General features: G+C 57.3%; 5 protein-coding genes across 5 annotated transcripts; 2 read left to right on the plus strand and 3 right to left on the minus strand.

Annotated features, from left to right (window-relative positions):
• Window positions 1-90: 90 nt before the first annotated feature.
• IE81DRAFT_326687 (hypothetical protein) lies at window positions 91-2,061 on the minus strand. The gene has a single exon (XM_025514887.1). It carries the CDS (start codon window positions 1,667-1,669, stop codon window positions 158-160), a length of 1,512 nt encoding a protein of 503 aa, XP_025366445.1. The 5' UTR covers window positions 1,670-2,061; the 3' UTR covers window positions 91-157.
• A 1,961-nt stretch (window positions 2,062-4,022) lies between these two features.
• IE81DRAFT_350296 (aquaporin-like protein) lies at window positions 4,023-5,476 on the plus strand (the record flags this gene model as incomplete). Its single annotated transcript, XM_025516509.1, has 4 exons — window positions 4,023-4,089; window positions 4,197-4,451; window positions 4,544-4,776; window positions 4,877-5,476. 4 exons carry the CDS (start codon window positions 4,023-4,025, stop codon window positions 5,474-5,476), a joined length of 1,155 nt encoding a protein of 384 aa, XP_025366446.1.
• A 158-nt stretch (window positions 5,477-5,634) lies between these two features.
• Window positions 5,635-7,930, minus strand: IE81DRAFT_326690 (FAD/NAD(P)-binding domain-containing protein). Its single transcript, XM_025514888.1, has 3 exons — window positions 6,388-7,930; window positions 5,957-6,272; window positions 5,635-5,805 (listed from the first exon to the last, which is right to left on the minus strand). The coding sequence occupies exons 1-3, from the start codon at window positions 7,564-7,566 to the stop codon at window positions 5,771-5,773; spliced, it is 1,530 nt and encodes a 509-aa protein (XP_025366447.1). The 5' UTR covers window positions 7,567-7,930; the 3' UTR covers window positions 5,635-5,770.
• A 1,878-nt stretch (window positions 7,931-9,808) lies between these two features.
• On the plus strand, window positions 9,809-11,537 carry IE81DRAFT_35031 (hypothetical protein). Its single transcript, XM_025516513.1, has one exon. The coding sequence runs from the start codon at window positions 9,939-9,941 to the stop codon at window positions 11,148-11,150; it is 1,212 nt and encodes a 403-aa protein (XP_025366448.1). The 5' UTR covers window positions 9,809-9,938; the 3' UTR covers window positions 11,151-11,537.
• Window positions 11,538-12,265: 728 nt separating this feature from the next.
• IE81DRAFT_343441 (hypothetical protein) lies at window positions 12,266-15,681 on the minus strand. Its single transcript, XM_025515739.1, has 4 exons — window positions 15,144-15,681; window positions 14,059-14,998; window positions 13,824-13,990; window positions 12,266-13,674 (listed from the first exon to the last, which is right to left on the minus strand). Exons 1-4 carry the CDS (start codon window positions 15,375-15,377, stop codon window positions 12,340-12,342), a joined length of 2,676 nt encoding a protein of 891 aa, XP_025366449.1. The 5' UTR covers window positions 15,378-15,681; the 3' UTR covers window positions 12,266-12,339.
• Window positions 15,682-15,728: the final 47 nt, after the last annotated feature.

Consider the following 15,728-nt stretch of genomic DNA (forward strand, 5'->3'; position numbering starts at 1 on the left):
CGAGGAGGGACTAGGGGGGAGTAATAGCAATGGAAGAGAGATGCAAAAGTCCTTGGAAGCTGAGGTTCGCAGGGATAAATCATGCGCGGCGGGGGCGGGGGGAGGGGGGCTGATCCAATCCAATCCAATCCAATCCGCGTTCTTCGCCCACGGGCGCCTACAAGCCCAAGCCCAATTCCTTCTTCCACCTTTTGAGATTCTCTTCTCCCCACGGTTGAGCGAGGAAAAGAGGGTTATCGGGATATGCTCTCCTCACATTGTACTCTGCGCCCATGGCCAGCAGCGCCATGAAGGGGTTGGTGAGCATGGCGAGCAGAGCGCCAAAGAGGAGCTTTATAAAGCAAGGCGTCCAGCCGTTTCCCGATCCTCCGATGCCCAAATCCTTGTGCTGGTAGATGGGCGCAACGATGGCGATGGCTATGGGCCAGTACCACCAGAAAGTGAGCAGGGCGCAGAGGAAGAGACCGTGCGCTGCGCACCAGAGCACGCGCTGCGTGCGCGCGCTCAGGCTCAAGCCGCGCTGCGTCCAATTGTCGCGCTCGGAACCTGTGCAGATGCTGCGTATGGCCCACCAGAAGCAGCAAGTCGCTTTGCTCTTTCCTGTCGCTTTGCCCATCTCCAAAGATTTCCCATTGCCAGTACCCGCGCTGCTGGCGCCCGTGCCCGTGCCCGTGCCCCAGATGCTTGGAGAAGGAGTGGGAGAGCTGGGCAGGTGCAGAAGCGGAGGCCAGGGTTGGGAGAGCGGAGCGACGGGTCCACCGTTGACGTCTGCATGGACCAGTGCGCTGGTGATGAGCATAGAGACGACTTGTTGAATGATCACCGTCACGCCCATATCACCAGCGACGGTCAAAGGTTCGAATGGCCAGATGCGCGTGCCTACTTGATGCTTGTAGCACGCTACCGCAATGCCGAAATTGATCGCTCCCGATATCAACGCCGCACCCACGCCCTGCATCACTAGCAGATACCAGAATTCTCTGCCTGCGCACGTCATGCCTTGAGGAATCCACGAGCCGCGCAAGGGAGAGGAGGCATCGGGCAGAACGATGCCGGATAGAATATCCGGCGAGCCCCATGCCGCCACCACCGCCGCCGCCGCCCCGCCGACGTCGTCTTTGTTCGTCTGCTGCTGCTGCTTCTGAGTAGCAGCAGCAGCAGCAGCAGCGTTACCATTTGGCATGCGAATGCTTCTTCGAGGAATGCGCAGCAATCTCTCCGCATCCGCTTCCGAGGTGGGCAAGCGCGACGCGGGAGCGCTGGCGCTGGCCGTGGTGGCGGGTTGATCAGTTGCATCAGCATGCTGCTGCTGCTGCTGCTGCCGTTGCTGCCCTCCCTCGCCTTCAGCTACGATCTTCTTCGACGTTTGCGCATTGCCATTGCCATTGCCATTGCCATTGCGAGTCTCTGTTGTTTGCTCCGCTTGCGCATCTGCAGGCGACGTGCGGGCTTCGCGCGTGCCCGTCATCGTCGCCGTCGCCGTCGCTGTCTCAGTCACCTCGAGCGAAGGCGAATCGTGCCCACGCATCCTTTCGCTTGCAGCCCCTTCCGCCGGCGCCGCCGGCGCCGCCGCAGTAGCAGCAGCAACAGCATCACCTTCATTCGCATTCTGATCTGCTGCTGCTGCTGCACCACCACTATTCCCCCTCGACGGTGTCTGCGTCATCATGAGTGTGCGCGGGGGCGGGGAGGGGGGTTTGTATTGTTATCGGAGAAGTGACTGCGGTCCAATGGCCCCTCCCCCCCCCTCTTTGCCACGGTGACTGTGTTGTGCTCCGTCTCTGCGTGCGCGAGATGCGAGGGGCAGAGCAGCGATGGGCTCTGCTAGGGCAGGTAGGAGCGAGTGGAGGCAAAAGGGTGAATTGCGAGTTGCGAGTCGCGAGTCGCGAGTCGCGTGTTGGGTGTTGGGTGTTGCGTATCGTGAGTCGGGTCGGGTCAGTGCGGATGGTGAATGATGCAGGTGAGAACAATGAAGCGGTGCGTTGCGGTGCGTTGCGTGTATATAGAGTTCCTTGAATGTGGAAACCTTGTGAAACCCATATCTTGTTTCACCACAAAAAGTTGGAATGGAGAGGGATGATTTCCCCGCCGCCGCCATGCATTCGTGATTCGATCGATCCTGATTGCGCGTTCACGATCTTCGTTCATTGGCCTGCCTGCTGCACCGGAAAGCTTTGCCCGGCCGGCACCGCACGCACATCATCGCGCGCCCTCATGCAACTCACTCACGCATGCATGCCAGGCACACTCACCCGCGCTCGTGGACGCGGCGCGCGCCCCGCCTTTCCGCCTCCACACCGGCCGGCGGGCGAGGCTCGAATCGAGCGCCGAGACGCCGCGGGTGCGCATGTGATATATGCGTATATAGATTGCAAATATGCATGCAATTTGAATGCATGCATGCATGGACCCTGCTGACTTTTAATGATCTCACTCATTTCAAGTTTAATTTCCAATATTTCTTGTTGAAGTCGAACACCCTGAAAGATCGGGCCGGGGCCGATATGCGCGATAGACTCACGACTTGAGTACCGGTAATCAAATCTTGAATGTACATGAGACTCATCATGACACCAAAATGAAACCAACCTCGAAGGACTCATCACGTGATGCATCGCCTCGCGCCTGCCCAAAAGGATCAAACTCAACGGCTCGCTCGCTGCCTTTCCCGTGCAGCAGCGGCGCGTCTGCCTGGCCCTGCATGCATGCGTTGTACTTGGACCTCGGCGCAACACCAACACCATCACATCGACATCCAAGCAGCACGAGGGGGGGAGGGGGGAGGGGGGGGGGGCGTCAACGCAGACAAGAAAGACACGGAGGGCGGGGCCCAAAGTTGCAGTTGCTAAGCGGAATGCGATGGCTGTGGGACATGATTTCCCTGGGAAGAAAAAAGAGATTTCAGCGCGCGCGCGATATGGGCCCGAGATCAAGAGGGAAATGTGGCGAGGGAGGTGCGGGGTTGAAGCTAAGGAGCCGTTGAAGCGAGCGCGGGCCGTTGGGACGACACGTTCCAGCTTTTTTTGGAGCCGTTGGCAGCCATTTGATCAAGCAATTTTTCGATTTCGACCGTCAACATCCACTCTTGACCTGAGCTCAGCTACTTGTCCAGCCAGGCCCTTCCTGCTCGCCCGCTGACAGAGCTGTGCATGTTGCGCTGCACCGAACACAAGGAGAAGTCGGTGAAGATGGCCCATCGAAGAAAGATGACGGGAAAGGATGTTGGACCGCATTCGCACGCTTCGGCAAAGGGTGGGGAGGGGCGTGGGCGTACAAATACTGTAGAGTATGCTTGCTTCTCCATCATCCATCATCCTCATCTCCTCCCTCCTCTCCTCTCCTCTCACCACTCCTTTGCGCTCTTTTTCCCGGCTCTGTTCCACTTCCACCCTGCGCTGCCTCCCCCACGCCACGCTCTTTTGCTCTCAGTTTGCCACCCATCCCTCCCGCTCCTCTGCTTTTTACTGTGCGACACCCCTTCGGTCAGGTTCGGACTGCGATGCAGCCTCTCACTCCCAGCTGCGAATCGAGCAGCACCCTGCCTTTGCCCAACACTTGCAAAAGTTGCGTTCCCAACAACAACTCCCAAACGCCACAGCTGCTGGTCCATGCCAACAGCAGCAGCAGCAGCAGCAGCAGCTCTTCTCTGCTCCACTCTCTCAAGAGGGATGCGCTCGCGGCCATGGGCGAATTCGTCGGAACTTGCGCTTTTCTTTGTCAGTCTTTCGCCTTTTCTTACGCTCATGCTTGCCAGGATTGCTGATGAAGAAAAGCTGACATTTCCCCAAACATCTTGCTCTCGCCATCTCCTTCCCCCCGTCCCCCGCGCCCCATCAGTCCTGGCCCTCGGAGGAGCCAAGACTGCGCTGTCTGCGCAAAATGCACAGTCGTCAGCTGCTCCCGACAATGCGGTGAGTTACATGCCTCTGCAAGGCCCCACCTGCGTACATCTTTACCACCGAATCACGTAAACATTGACCACCGTTCGCCGACACCTTCACCACGCGCGCGAGCAGACCATCATGTTCATTTCCGTCAGCTTTGGCTTGGCTCTGCTGGTCACCGTCTGGTCCTTCTACCGCGTCACTGGTTAGTGCATGCCTGCTGGACTGCTGCTGCTGCTGCTGCTGGACGCGAGCAAGCCGTTCTTTGTCACAAGGCTCACTCCGTATGCGCTCTTCTCGTGCACGCTCCAGGCGGACTCTTCAATCCCGCCGTCACCCTCGCCCTGTGGATCTGTGGCTGCGTGGGAGCTGTGCGAGCAATGATGCTCGCTTTGGCACAGATCCTTGCAGGCGTCACCGCAAGTGCGCTAGTGTCCGCTCTGACGCCCGGCGATGTTCGTATGGTGCAGAATGCTTTGGGACTGGGAGTGAGCGTGGTGCAAGGTCTCTTTACCGAAGCGCTGCTCACTGCCGTACTGGTATTTACCGTTCTCATGCTTGCTGCCGGTGAGTTCGAGTGCTCCGCTTTCGGCCCCCGACAAGATCGCAGCGTACGAATGCAAACCTTTCCCCATCCCCATGCTCCATCGGCCGCACAGAGAAACATCGATCGACGCATCTAGCGCCGCTGGGGGTAGGCCTTTCCGTATTTGTGTGCCACCTATTCGGAATCTCTCAGACGGGCTGCGGCATCAATCCGGCTAGATCTTTTGGTCCTTCGGTCGTCTCTGGACAGTTTGAAAGGTATCACTGGATCTATTGGATAGGACCGATACTGGGCAGCCTTTTTGCCGCCGTCTTTTACAAGATTTTGCACGCTGTGGATTATCAGGTGAGTTCGGTCGTGTTCGGGCCCGCAAATAAACCCGATTCGAGACTCCTAAGCTCGAAGCTCGGAGCTGATCGGGGTCCACCGTTTGCTCGCTCCGAAGCTCATTGTTGCAGGGCAAGATGCCGATTCGGTCGATCCCTCTACAGCACCGCCCAAAGACCTGTTCAGCAAGGTGTACAAGCAAGCTCTGCAGTGGAATGGCAACCTCATCTTCTACCTCGACACAAAAGCAGCAGCCGAAGCGTGCACGAAGCAGCAAGCTCTTCGCGAAGCCTCGAGCGCAGGTATGCAAGCTCCACCTTCTGTTCAGGTGTACAATCCCTCCGATGCGGCCCAGACCGAAGCTGTGCAGTCTGGTCAAGCTGTTGTTCTCAACATCAACGATTATCCTCGTTCGCTGCTAGCCGGACCCAATTTTTCGGCCCTTTCGCTAGGATTGCCCTTGGCTCCCATGACCAACGGGACGCACCGGAGCGCCGCGACACAACGTTCCTTCTTCCATCGTCTGACGAACCAAGAAGAGGTCAGAGCTCTGATGCTTCAGCAACAACACCAGCAACAGCAAGAAGTCGCGGTTGCTGCCACCGTCGCCACCTCGGATGGCGCCCTTGGGGTGCAGACGGGTGCGCTCGGAACGATGAGCGCTTGCATGCAGGACGTCGGAGCTATTGCGCCTCCTGGATCTACCAATCGATCTTGATCTTGCCAGCTCGCAAGAGGGGGCCCAGAGCCCCACTTTTCATCGTGCAAAGCCCACTCGAACAAGGCAATTCGATCGTGCTCGAGTAATCGAGCAGTATACCCTCGAGCGCCAGGCCCGAGGGGCACACGCTTCGACTCCACCCCCGCTCATCTGAGCTCGCCATGTCCGTGTAATCGCATCACCACACTCTTTCCTATCCGTCGATGGGGCCACCTTTTTGGAAGCATTGCCGCAGCGAGTCAAACACCGGCCCCCCGAGCGCTCATGACCAATCGTAGTAGCAAATCGAATCTATTGCACTGCTACCCTGAGCATCTCGTCCACCGCTGCACCAGCCGAAGCGCAACAAGGCAAAAGTCAGCCAGAGTCTGCATGCCCCCCCCCCCCCCCCCCCCCCCCCCAAAAAAAAAAAGCTATCTAGCGCTTCACACATCTTGGGGGGCCCCCCCGGGCGATCCCGCACTTGATCCTACTCACTCAAAATCTTTTCCCTCAACTTGCCCAGCTCTTGACCTCTTCTCAATTCTTCCCCATCTATCCTCTGCCACCCATTCCAATCCACAAAGGGTCTACTACTTTCTCTCAGCTCCCTTGGCAAGTCCGGAGCTTGTTGGCCGGGTGCAGCGAGCAGCGAGTCGGGCGATGTAGCGTCGGAGTCGTGGGCAGAAGAGAGACGTTGAGCCCAATCGGAAAGGATCAGATCCGCTACGCTGTTGGCGTCGTACATCGTAGAAGCTATCACTCCCACAGGTCCTCGAGCCAGCCAGCCCGATACGTATAGACCCGGGACGATCTGTGAGGGGATGAAAAAAAAAAATTCATCCGACGCGGGGGAGTACGGTGAATGGTCAGCGCGCACGAACCTTCTCTCGTTCCTGTTGTTGCGCCTGCTCCCGAGCCTGGCTCACCTTGCTGCCATCCACAGCAGGACGCACAACCCGACCGCCTTCATTGGGTACTACACCCTTCCTAGAATCCCAAGGGATGATGGAGGAGCTTCGTTCTGCATCGTCTCCCTCAGACTTGCCCTTCCGCAGCAGCGGGGCTCCCAAGTACCCAACACTAGTGACGACAAAGTCTGTGCTGATGTCTTTAGGCACTTCTTTTTGCCCATCCCCAACGCTGAAGCGGATGCTGCCAACCCTATCCTCGGCATCCAATCTAGACTCGAAGCTTTTCGGAGTGTGCCAAAAGTTCAAGGCCCACTGCGAAGCGGCTTGCGTCGGTGCCGAGTGCGGATCTTGATGTGTTGGTGATGAAGGCATATGAAGAGCCTGCTGCTCATTCTTTGGCACCTTGAAGCTCTTCTTCTTGCTCGTTCGACTCTTGCTAGCCTCATCCGCCCAAAGCAATTCCAACATTCTCTTTTTCGCTCTGTACTCTGGACTCGAGCTCCTCTGCAACGCTTGAAGTCCCTCTAGACCCCTCAGCTTATCCTTCTCCCTCACCCCTTCAAACCTGACGTGAGCAGTCTCGGCATTGCTCCAAAGCGTCATCATTTCCCTCAACTCCTTTGTGGTGCATGCCAACTGAGCTGGACCTCTGCGCGCAAAGATGTCCACCTTTCTCACGCGGCTGGAACTGAGATGCGCAAGGACCGGTTCGGGAATGTCCGACTTGCGCAAGGGTACGAGTTCCTTGCCTGGATTGGAATGCGCATCGATGGTCGGATCGCTGGTCTTTTCGGAAGATCCGGCAATGCTCAGAGCGGTGGGAGCACGAAGTACGATCCTAGCCACATCCAACGCCACATTTCCAGCTCCGATGATGGACAGCTTTTGCACACCCGTCAAATCCATGTGCTTGGCGCCGCTGCTGCTTCCTCCGCCGCCTATCGAGACATCGTGCGCAGCAGGGTGTCCATTGTACCAGTGCACAAAGTCCAAGCTGGAATGAACATTGCGCAGACCTCCTCTTCCGAAAATGTCCGGGGAGCCTGGGATGCCTAGCGAGCGACTACGCGTAGAGCCGTAGGCTAGCAAGAGGGAGTTGTAGTGAGGCAAGATGGACTCGATGGGCAAGTGGATTGCTGAAGGGTAACTCTCCAGCGCGTCAGCTTCGGATAAGAGGACCGCATCGCTGCTCATGCTGCTGCGAGGATTTCCTCCCCCTTGCGAGACGATGTTGACGTTTCCATAGAAATTGAAGCGCGGATCTTTGGCCACCTCTGCGAAGCGATGTTCCACATTCTTCCAGGCAAGCAAGCAGGCAGGCACGCGGGCAGGCAAGACAGGAAATGCGTAAGAGCGCGCATGGAAGGCAATAGGCAGCTGCGAAGTGCTGGAGCACACCCATCAAGGAAGCAAGAGCAAAGATCCACCTCCATCCGCAACAGTCTCTACACTAAACCCCAACTCTCACTCGCGGACTCACCTTGACATCAGGATGATCAGGCGCGACACCCCACCTGACAAGTCCATGAGGCACGGGCAACCTCTCGTACATGTCCACCTGCACATTGCCAATCTCTGAAGACAAGATTCTCGCAGCGGCGTAAAAGGCGGAAGGTCCGGATCCGATGATGGCTAGACGCATGGTGCGTGGTGTGTCTTTGGATGAAGAAGAGGATGCGAATGAAAGGCTACGACGAGGGAAGCGTTGGCACGGCGTCCATACGCTCGGCGACCGTTGCATCAGCCGCAATCGCACCGGAACCGGATTGGAGCGCATGACTTGAAAAAGAAAACCGGGTCGTGGAAGTCGACGGATCATCCAAATTCACGTTCCCCAACTTCCTCCCCCCCCCCTGACTGTACTTCTGCCCTTGAAGATCAGCCCAAACGAAGCAATTTGCGCCGCGCGCAGGATGGCTGCTGGGACTGTGACTTGACTTGCACCAGCAGCTGCTGCAATTCCAACTGTGACTACTCGGAACTCGTCGGGCTAGCTGATGCCTGTTCGACCCCCCGCCCTTTTGTCCTTTGTCCCTCTCGAAGCCGCCTTCTCTTCTTGCTTCTGCGCTTTCCCTATTCTTGTACGTTTGTTTGCCTTGCGCTTTCCCTATAAATGCTTTCCAACAATGTGAATCTGAATGCCTCTTGAGCCAAGCCTATTTGAAAAGAAACTCTTCCCTTTCTTCCTTGGTTCCTTGCCTGCAGCATCGCTTGGATGTGAGTGGTGATGAGCGTACTTATTGCAGGTCTGCTCTGCGCACGAGCCGCGCGCCTCGCTCGACACACCAAAAAAGGGCTGCTTGCTTGCTTGCTTGCTTGCTTGCTTGCTTGCTTGCTGGGCTTCGCGCGTCCGACAACACCCATCAGGCAGCTAGGGTCAAGCTACGAGTCACGACTGTGACTGTGACTCTTGCAGCGGTGCGCGTGAGTCAAAGTTTTGAGCGAGTCAAGTCATGGGAATTTTGAATTTGATTCAATTCAAGATTTCTTGGAGCCTCGCATCGATCACGTGATGTCGATTGATTTCGGCATCCATCGGCCGAAGTGCGGCCAGTCGCACGCACGCACGCACGCACGTACTCCTGCCTGCCTGCCTGCCTGCCTGCCTGCCTCTTCTGCTGCTCGCGCGCGAAGCAAGTAGAAGCGTGTGGAGACGTCTAGCAGCAGCAGCAGCAGCAGCACGCGTTGCGATCACAATCGTGAATATTGGATGCGAAGGCTGCATATATGCTCGCCCGCCCGCCCCATGCAATCCATGGTCACGACGAGTACGTATAGCCTGCTTAATTCTTTCTATTCACGATGTACGCAAGCACGACTTCCGTTTTTGATTTGATTCGGGCAGCTTGAACATTGTATACGCACACCATTCCCCTATCAGGCGTTGAGCATACGCATACACACATCCCACACATACGCCCTCACACCCACACACCCACACACACACACACACACACACACACACACACACACACACACACACGCCCGCATACAGCGCATCCCACTCTCGCTGTAACCTTCATTCGACCGCGCAGACTGAGCAAGCATGTCCGCAGCAGAGCTCAAAGCGCAAGGCAACGCCGCCTTTGCCAAGAAGGATTACGCAGCGGCCATCCAGCACTACACTTCCGCCATCGACGTCTCACCCTCGGACAGCGTTCACATTCTCTACTCTAATCGCAGCGCATGCCATTCGGGTTTGAGGCAGTGGGACAAGGCGCTGGAGGATGCTGAAGCTACGATCAAGGCTGATCCTTCCTTTGCCAAAGGTTACCTGCGCAAAGGTGGAGCGCTGCACGGTGCCGAGCTGTACGATGAGAGCATCAATGCGTATGGAGAGGGTTTGCAGATCAACCCGCAAGACGCTGCGCTCCAGCGAGGCTTGGAGGATGTCAAGAGAGCAAAGGGTGAGCCCCGCGCGCTGCCATGCGGTGCCTTCTTCAACACCTGCATCCGCCTCACACTCACACACTCCCTTTTCATGCGCTATTCCCCCCTTTTCCCCACGCGCCGCGGCCGCCCCCTCAGAATCGTCTCGGGGAGATGCGGGTGCAGGACTGGACAATATGTTTAGGGACGCCAAACTGTTCGAGAAGCTGGAAGCGAATGAGAGCACCAAGCGCATGCTCGCTGATCCTTCCTTTGTGTCCAAGCTGAAAGAGCTCCAATCCGGCAGGGGTAGTCCTCAAGATGCCTTTAGCGACTCTCGCATGGTGGAAGTGATGGGCGTCTTGATGGGCATTGATCTCAAAGCTTTTCAAAGACCCGAAGGTTCCAACGAAGGTCCCGAGGAGCTTCAACGTCGACGCGATAGGGAAGAAGCTGAGCAGGAGGCTCAAAGGGAGAACGAGAAGCGCAGAGCGACAAAGGCTGCGCAGGATAAGAAGATTGCTGAAGAGGAAGCCGCTGCGGCGGCGGCAGCCGCTGCTGCACCCATCGACAGCGAGGAAGCCAAGGCGAAAAAGGCCGCAGATGAGGCCAAGGCTAGGGGATCGGCATTGTACCTCAAGAGGCAATTTGTCGACGCCATCGCGGAGTTCAAGCAGGCTTGGGAACTCCACAAGGATGTCAGCTACTTGACCAACCTTGCTGCCTGTCAGTACGAAAAGGCCAGCTACGACGAGGCCATCGCGACGTGTCAAGAAGCCATCGAGGCGTCTAGAGAGTACAAGACGGACTACAAGCTCATTGCCAAAGCTTACACACGCATCGGCAATTCTTACCTCAAAAAGGAAGATTTGCAGAATGCCATCAAGTTCTTCGAAAAGAGCTTGACGGAACACAGGACGGCGGATACGCTCGCTAAGCTGCAATCTACGGAGAAGCTGCTAAAGGAAAAGGAGAAGCAAGCGTACATCGACCCGTCCAAGGCAGAGGAGGAACGCGCGCGGGGCAATGAGCTGTTCAAGAAGGGAGACTTTGCTGGATCCGTTGCTGCTTACGTGAGTTGGAGGTGGAGAGGTCGCCTTTCTTTCTCCCTCTCAGACAGCCACCCTGCGTCGACGCCTTGCACGGCTGACCCTCACATATCCTTGTGGCGCTCTCCCTTCTCAGACCGAATCGATCAAGCGAAACCCCTCGGATTCGCGCGGGTACACCAACAGAGCCTCTTCTTACCTTCGCTTGATGGCCTTTCCGGAAGCTCTCAAGGACGGCGACAGCGCGCTATCTCTCGAGCCCAACTCCGTCAAGGCGCACCTGCGCAAAGCGTCGGCTCAACTGGGCATGAAGCAGTACAACAAGGCGCTCGAAGAGGTTTCCAAAGCATCAGAGTTTGATCAGGGAGAAGGAGGGACGAGAAAACATGAGAGGGAGATCAATGAGTTGGAGAGCAAGATTAGCAGAGCTATATATGAGCAGAGAGCTAACGAGACGGAAGAGGAGACGCTGGCTAGAGCGCAAAACGACCCGGAGGTGCAGAGCATCTTGCAGGATCCCGTGATGAGATCGGTGCTTGATCAAGCTCAAAGCAACGTGAGTTCGACGCGGCGCGGATAAGCTTCACAGATCGACGTACGCGAACTGGAGCTGACAAGGTGCGTAACTCTCCACCTCGAACTCTTTTCTACGTTTCGCAGCCGGCCGCTCTGCAAGAACACATGCGCAATCCCAACATTGCGAGGAAAATTCAGACGCTGGTCAATGCTGGTATCATCAAGATGGGCCGTCGTTGAGCGGGCGCGATGCGAGAGGATTCGGGCGCGGGTGGTTGGGAGCGCTGCGCCACGCTAGAACCCTGTTTGGATGCACGTCTGCCACGGAGCGGTGAGAGTCGACGCGAGGTGCCGGTGTGCGTGATGGCCGTCGACGCGGGGAGTGTTTGATTCGAGCAGAGATGGATTTGCGATAGGCGCTGGCTGTGGTATAGGAGTCAGAGGCGCACTAGGGCTATGCGGTGATTTCGCCCCTCCCCGCCTTTTCCTTCCTTGCCCATTGCACACTGCTCGTCGTTTTTGCACTCGCGTGCGCGCAAAAGTACACACTCCCGAAGCTCGAGTACGCGCGATCTCATCGCCGTCGCACACCCTTCCCCCCCACGCTCTCGCTTTGCCCTACTTCCCCCCCCCCCATCCCCCCCCACACAATTTTGTGATTTTCCCCCAATCGTCTAGATTTGTGGCGCTCATGCAGCGCCCATGCTTCGACAAACCCAAAATCAAAAAGTTGCGCTGCGTGCGCGCAGAGCGGCGCGTTTTTGCGAAGACTTGGCGCCCGCGTCTATCAATCACAAATGTCATCCTGTTTTTCCCCGGACAGACGCTAATGGCCTTGCATCCTTCATGAACGTTTCAGGGGAAACTACGTAACGTATACGCCGGGCAGCGAGATGCGAGGGCCTCGTGAGGGGGAATGTGAGAAGAGAGCAGGGGCGCATCGAGCAGCAGCTTGGATTTGTAATCAAAAGATGAGAGGAATAGATTCGTTTGCCTCCCGCAGTGGAAACAAAATATACATATATATATCGGATCAGGTCAAATCGATGATATCGACCGCAGGAGCATCGCGTCGAGGTGCGCTCGATGGTGCCGAAGTGGTCCTTTCCAACATCCTCCTTCTTCCCAACGATGACGATGACGATGCCACCTCACCACTCTCAACCTTTCTCATCCTCCTCCACATTTCTCGCCCATCATCCCCTCGCCCTCGCTCCGCTGCTGCTATTGCCTCGCAACCTCTGCTGCTGCTGCTGATGCGCATACCCTCGACGGTATCGCAAAAGGAAGAAGCATTGGTGAGCTCGTCTAGCGCTGGCAAGAGCGAGAGCGCCAGTGATCTGTCCTTGTCCTTGATTGCGCGACCATCGGATCCATACGCGCGCAGAGCATGCACACCGACCCCGCTCGATTCGCACGAGACGGAATTCGAGCGATGAGGACGCTCTGGGCGGGACGAGGGGAGTTGATTGGACATGGCGCCCGACGAGCACGAGGGCGATGGGCAGGACAGATGAAAAGGGTCGACGAGCTCCCTGTTCGAACGAAATTGCGGCTTGGGTCTCGGTCGCGCACTTTGCGTAGCGTCCATCTGCATATGGACAGCTTCTTCTGCCGAGAGCGCGCCTTGCAGAGCTGCGGTAGCGACAGGATCATCGACGCCTTCTGACGTCGAAGTGCCTTGCCAATCGCCGCCACCTTGCTTGACCGTAGCTAGGCGGTCAGCTGCGACGCTCGTACCGCTACGCGCATTTCCAGATTTGCCAGACTTGCCGGCTGTGGCGTGTGCTAGTCGATCCAGCCTCCGTAAAAGTCCTGCATCGTCCATGCTGCCCGTGTCCGAGCGCACATCAAAAGTCCCCTCCGCCGCGCTTCCCTTCTTCCTTCTCTTGCCCGCTCTGGCCTTCTCAAGAAGAGCAGCCTGAGTCTTCTGAGCTTTCGACGCGTCTTTTCGCATCTTGGCCAGCTTGGCGATAGCTAGCTCTTTCCGCCTAAACGTGCTCTTCACCACTTCGCTCCACAACGTGTCCCGCGATGTTTGGCCCGAATCGCGAGAATGCCCTTCGCTCGCAGGGCTCCGACCGAGTGCTTTGGAGCAGGTTGGACATCTTCCATGAGTGGGCAACAAAAATGCCCCCTCCACCTCCAGCCCTCGCACCTCTTCGTCGTTGGCGCGGCAGCTCGATTGGCGCTCTGCAACTCTCCTCAACCAATCTTGCGCAAGACAAGGCAAGTGAAAGACCGAATCGCAGTGCTCGGAACGTGCTGGCCTCGCGAGTGTGCTTCTCTTGCTCAGAGCCGACCAGTGTGGACTGATGGGTCGGATCTCCGTCATCGGTGCGGGACATAGAGCATAAGAGAGGTGATCCTGACGTGCGCGCAGGAGCAGACTGCGTCAGTCTTGGAGAGTGGATGACACGCAGATGCCTGTCGCCAGTTGCCGACATGCTCCATTGTGGACACAGGATGCCGAGATCCCCAGCAAGATTTGGCCCACAATTCGCCTCGCACACTCACTCTCAAATCCACCGGATCTCTGCACAAAGAGCAGGTCACAGAAGACGCGTCGACGATGTCCGGCCTCATCGCATCTTCCTCTCGACCCTCGGCGTATATCTGCAGCGACGAGCCGGTCCGTCGAAGCAGATGCTGCAGCCGCTCGTATGCTATCTCGGAGAGGTCGTCTGTTGCGCGGTGAAGCAAGAGTGAGGCTCGGTAGCAGACAAGCGCGTCCGAGTCTCTAGCAACCCACCATCGTCACATCTAAACGGGAGTTGTTGTGTTGCACCGCCTGGCAATGCCCATGCCGATGCTGACGGCCCGCCAGCTTGTTCGAAACCTTGCAATCCTTCTGAGAAGCTCGCAGCTGGCGCAATCTCTGGGAAAAGAGGCTGACGAGGAGCACAGTGGATGTCCCTCCACGTAAGACGCACAGCCTTTGCGTTTGCGCTTCGTGGAAGTGCGCGGGTCCAGTGACCGGGCAAACGGGCGAAACCAGGCATATCCTGATTCCATACATCGGCTGCGCCGAACGACGCAACCTTCGATTTACCTTTGCCCTTGTCCCTAACCGTAGCTGTTGGCTCGAAGACTTCTCGTTGTGGGCCTAGAGCGCCCGAGATGCTCCTGTCTTCTTCAGAGCCTTCTGGCAGCTTGAGCGCTTTGCGGGCATCCTCATCGAGCAAAGTCAAGCATTTTCTCGCGCCATCCACTCCCCTGAAATCTGTCGTGACGCCCACCAAGTCATCCGGAGGCATCCTCCTCCCTCCTCTTGATAATTGTGCCTGGTCGGCGTGTTCCGACAAGACTGAATTGCCGGTCTCTGCGGGTTCGCATCTAGGCTGTCTCTGCAATCCCCTCCATGCTCCCCATGCCCACTCGTCGAAGAAGGTGATGCGCAATCCCCAATGCGCAAAAGGTTCCGATCGGATCAAGGCGTCTAGTACCAAGAGTCTTGCTGGTGCGCCTCCTGCGCTCAGGTACGGCTTGCCATTGGACATGGGCGCTGTTGTGCTTCGAGAACTGACAGGAAACAGCGGGACGGAGATGGTGTTGATGCTGGACGTGACTGTGTGCGCAGCGGTGCGCCCATGGACGGACGTGCTGCTTTCAGCGCCATCGTTGGTGTGATTGACGGGCAGGCGAGAGCGAAGATGCCTCGAGAGGTGAGGTTTCTGCCATGCCCACTCGAACTTTGAGCGCATACACGCAGAGGGCGGGGCCGGGAATGAGTGGAGAGGAGCATTCGTGAGCCATTCACACACAGCGCAAGTGCATCCTTCAACAACCTCGTACACAGCACCCTCCTTCCCCCCCGATCAATCATTTCAGGCTCACTTGAAGGGCAGCAATCTTGCTTCCGAATCCCCAAACCACAGCCACAGTCTCCCAAGGTCTTCCAGTGCGCGTCTTCCATGCACCGCCTGTCAATTGTCCATTGTGTTGCCTCTTGCGCCTCGCTGGATCGGGAGAGGAACCAATGTAGGTCTTGGTGGAGTTGGACGAAGCTAGAGAGCGCAGCAGGTAGACTGCATAGAACGAAGGAGGCGAATGATCCGTCACCGACGACATGTTGCCGCCTGTGTAATGTCGAAGGATGGTGGTGCAGCGTGCGGTCTCAACTCAATCGACGTTTCCGCTCGCAGACGGAGCAGAGGTGGGTGCTGCTGTGCCTCGCTCGGCGGGTGATGGCGAGCTTGGCTACGAGCTCGAGGCGGGTCGCTGTGTCTTGCTGAGTCATGAGCAGAAAAGGGGGTGCGCTTCCGAGCTATAAAGGCTCGGTCAGCCAGTCATTCGCGCGTCAAGAGTGAGTCGTGAGTGCCCATGAGTGGGCTGCACCGGGCAAGCGCGTGGTCGTAGAGGCACGTCAGGGAGGTTGGAAGTAGTCACGAGCGAGCGCGGATGCCGAATGGATGGATGGAT

This window comes from Ceraceosorus guamensis, assembly GCF_003144195.1.
Source record: "Ceraceosorus guamensis strain MCA 4658 unplaced genomic scaffold IE81scaffold_129, whole genome shotgun sequence".
Classification (NCBI taxonomy): Eukaryota; Fungi; Basidiomycota; class Exobasidiomycetes; order Ceraceosorales; family Ceraceosoraceae; genus Ceraceosorus; species Ceraceosorus guamensis.

Bases quoted from the DNA above. Each gene is read 5' to 3' on its own strand.
- IE81DRAFT_35031 (XM_025516513.1), top strand. From the start codon at position 9,939: ATGTTTAGGGACGCCAAACTGTTCGAGAAGCTGGAAGCGAATGAGAGC.
- IE81DRAFT_326687 (XM_025514887.1), bottom strand. From the start codon at position 1,669: ATGATGACGCAGACACCGTCGAGGGGGAATAGTGGTGGTGCAGCAGCA.
- IE81DRAFT_326690 (XM_025514888.1), bottom strand. From the start codon at position 7,566: ATGAGCAGCGATGCGGTCCTCTTATCCGAAGCTGACGCGCTGGAGAGT. The intron at 6,273-6,387 runs GTGAGCCAGGCT...ATCCCCTCACAG, and splicing joins CTGCTGTGGATGGCAGCAAG to ATCGTCCCGGGTCTATACGT. The intron at 5,806-5,956 runs GTGAGTAGGATC...CGGCTGGTGCAG, and splicing joins GTTGAGGGAAAAGATTTTGA to CGGTGGACGAGATGCTCAGG.
- IE81DRAFT_343441 (XM_025515739.1), bottom strand. From the start codon at position 15,377: ATGTCGTCGGTGACGGATCATTCGCCTCCTTCGTTCTATGCAGTCTAC. The intron at 14,999-15,143 runs GTGAGCCTGAAA...ATGCGCTCAAAG, and splicing joins GCAAGATTGCTGCCCTTCAA to TTCGAGTGGGCATGGCAGAA. The intron at 13,675-13,823 runs GTGAGTGTGCGA...CGCGCACGTCAG, and splicing joins GAGATCCGGTGGATTTGAGA to GATCACCTCTCTTATGCTCT.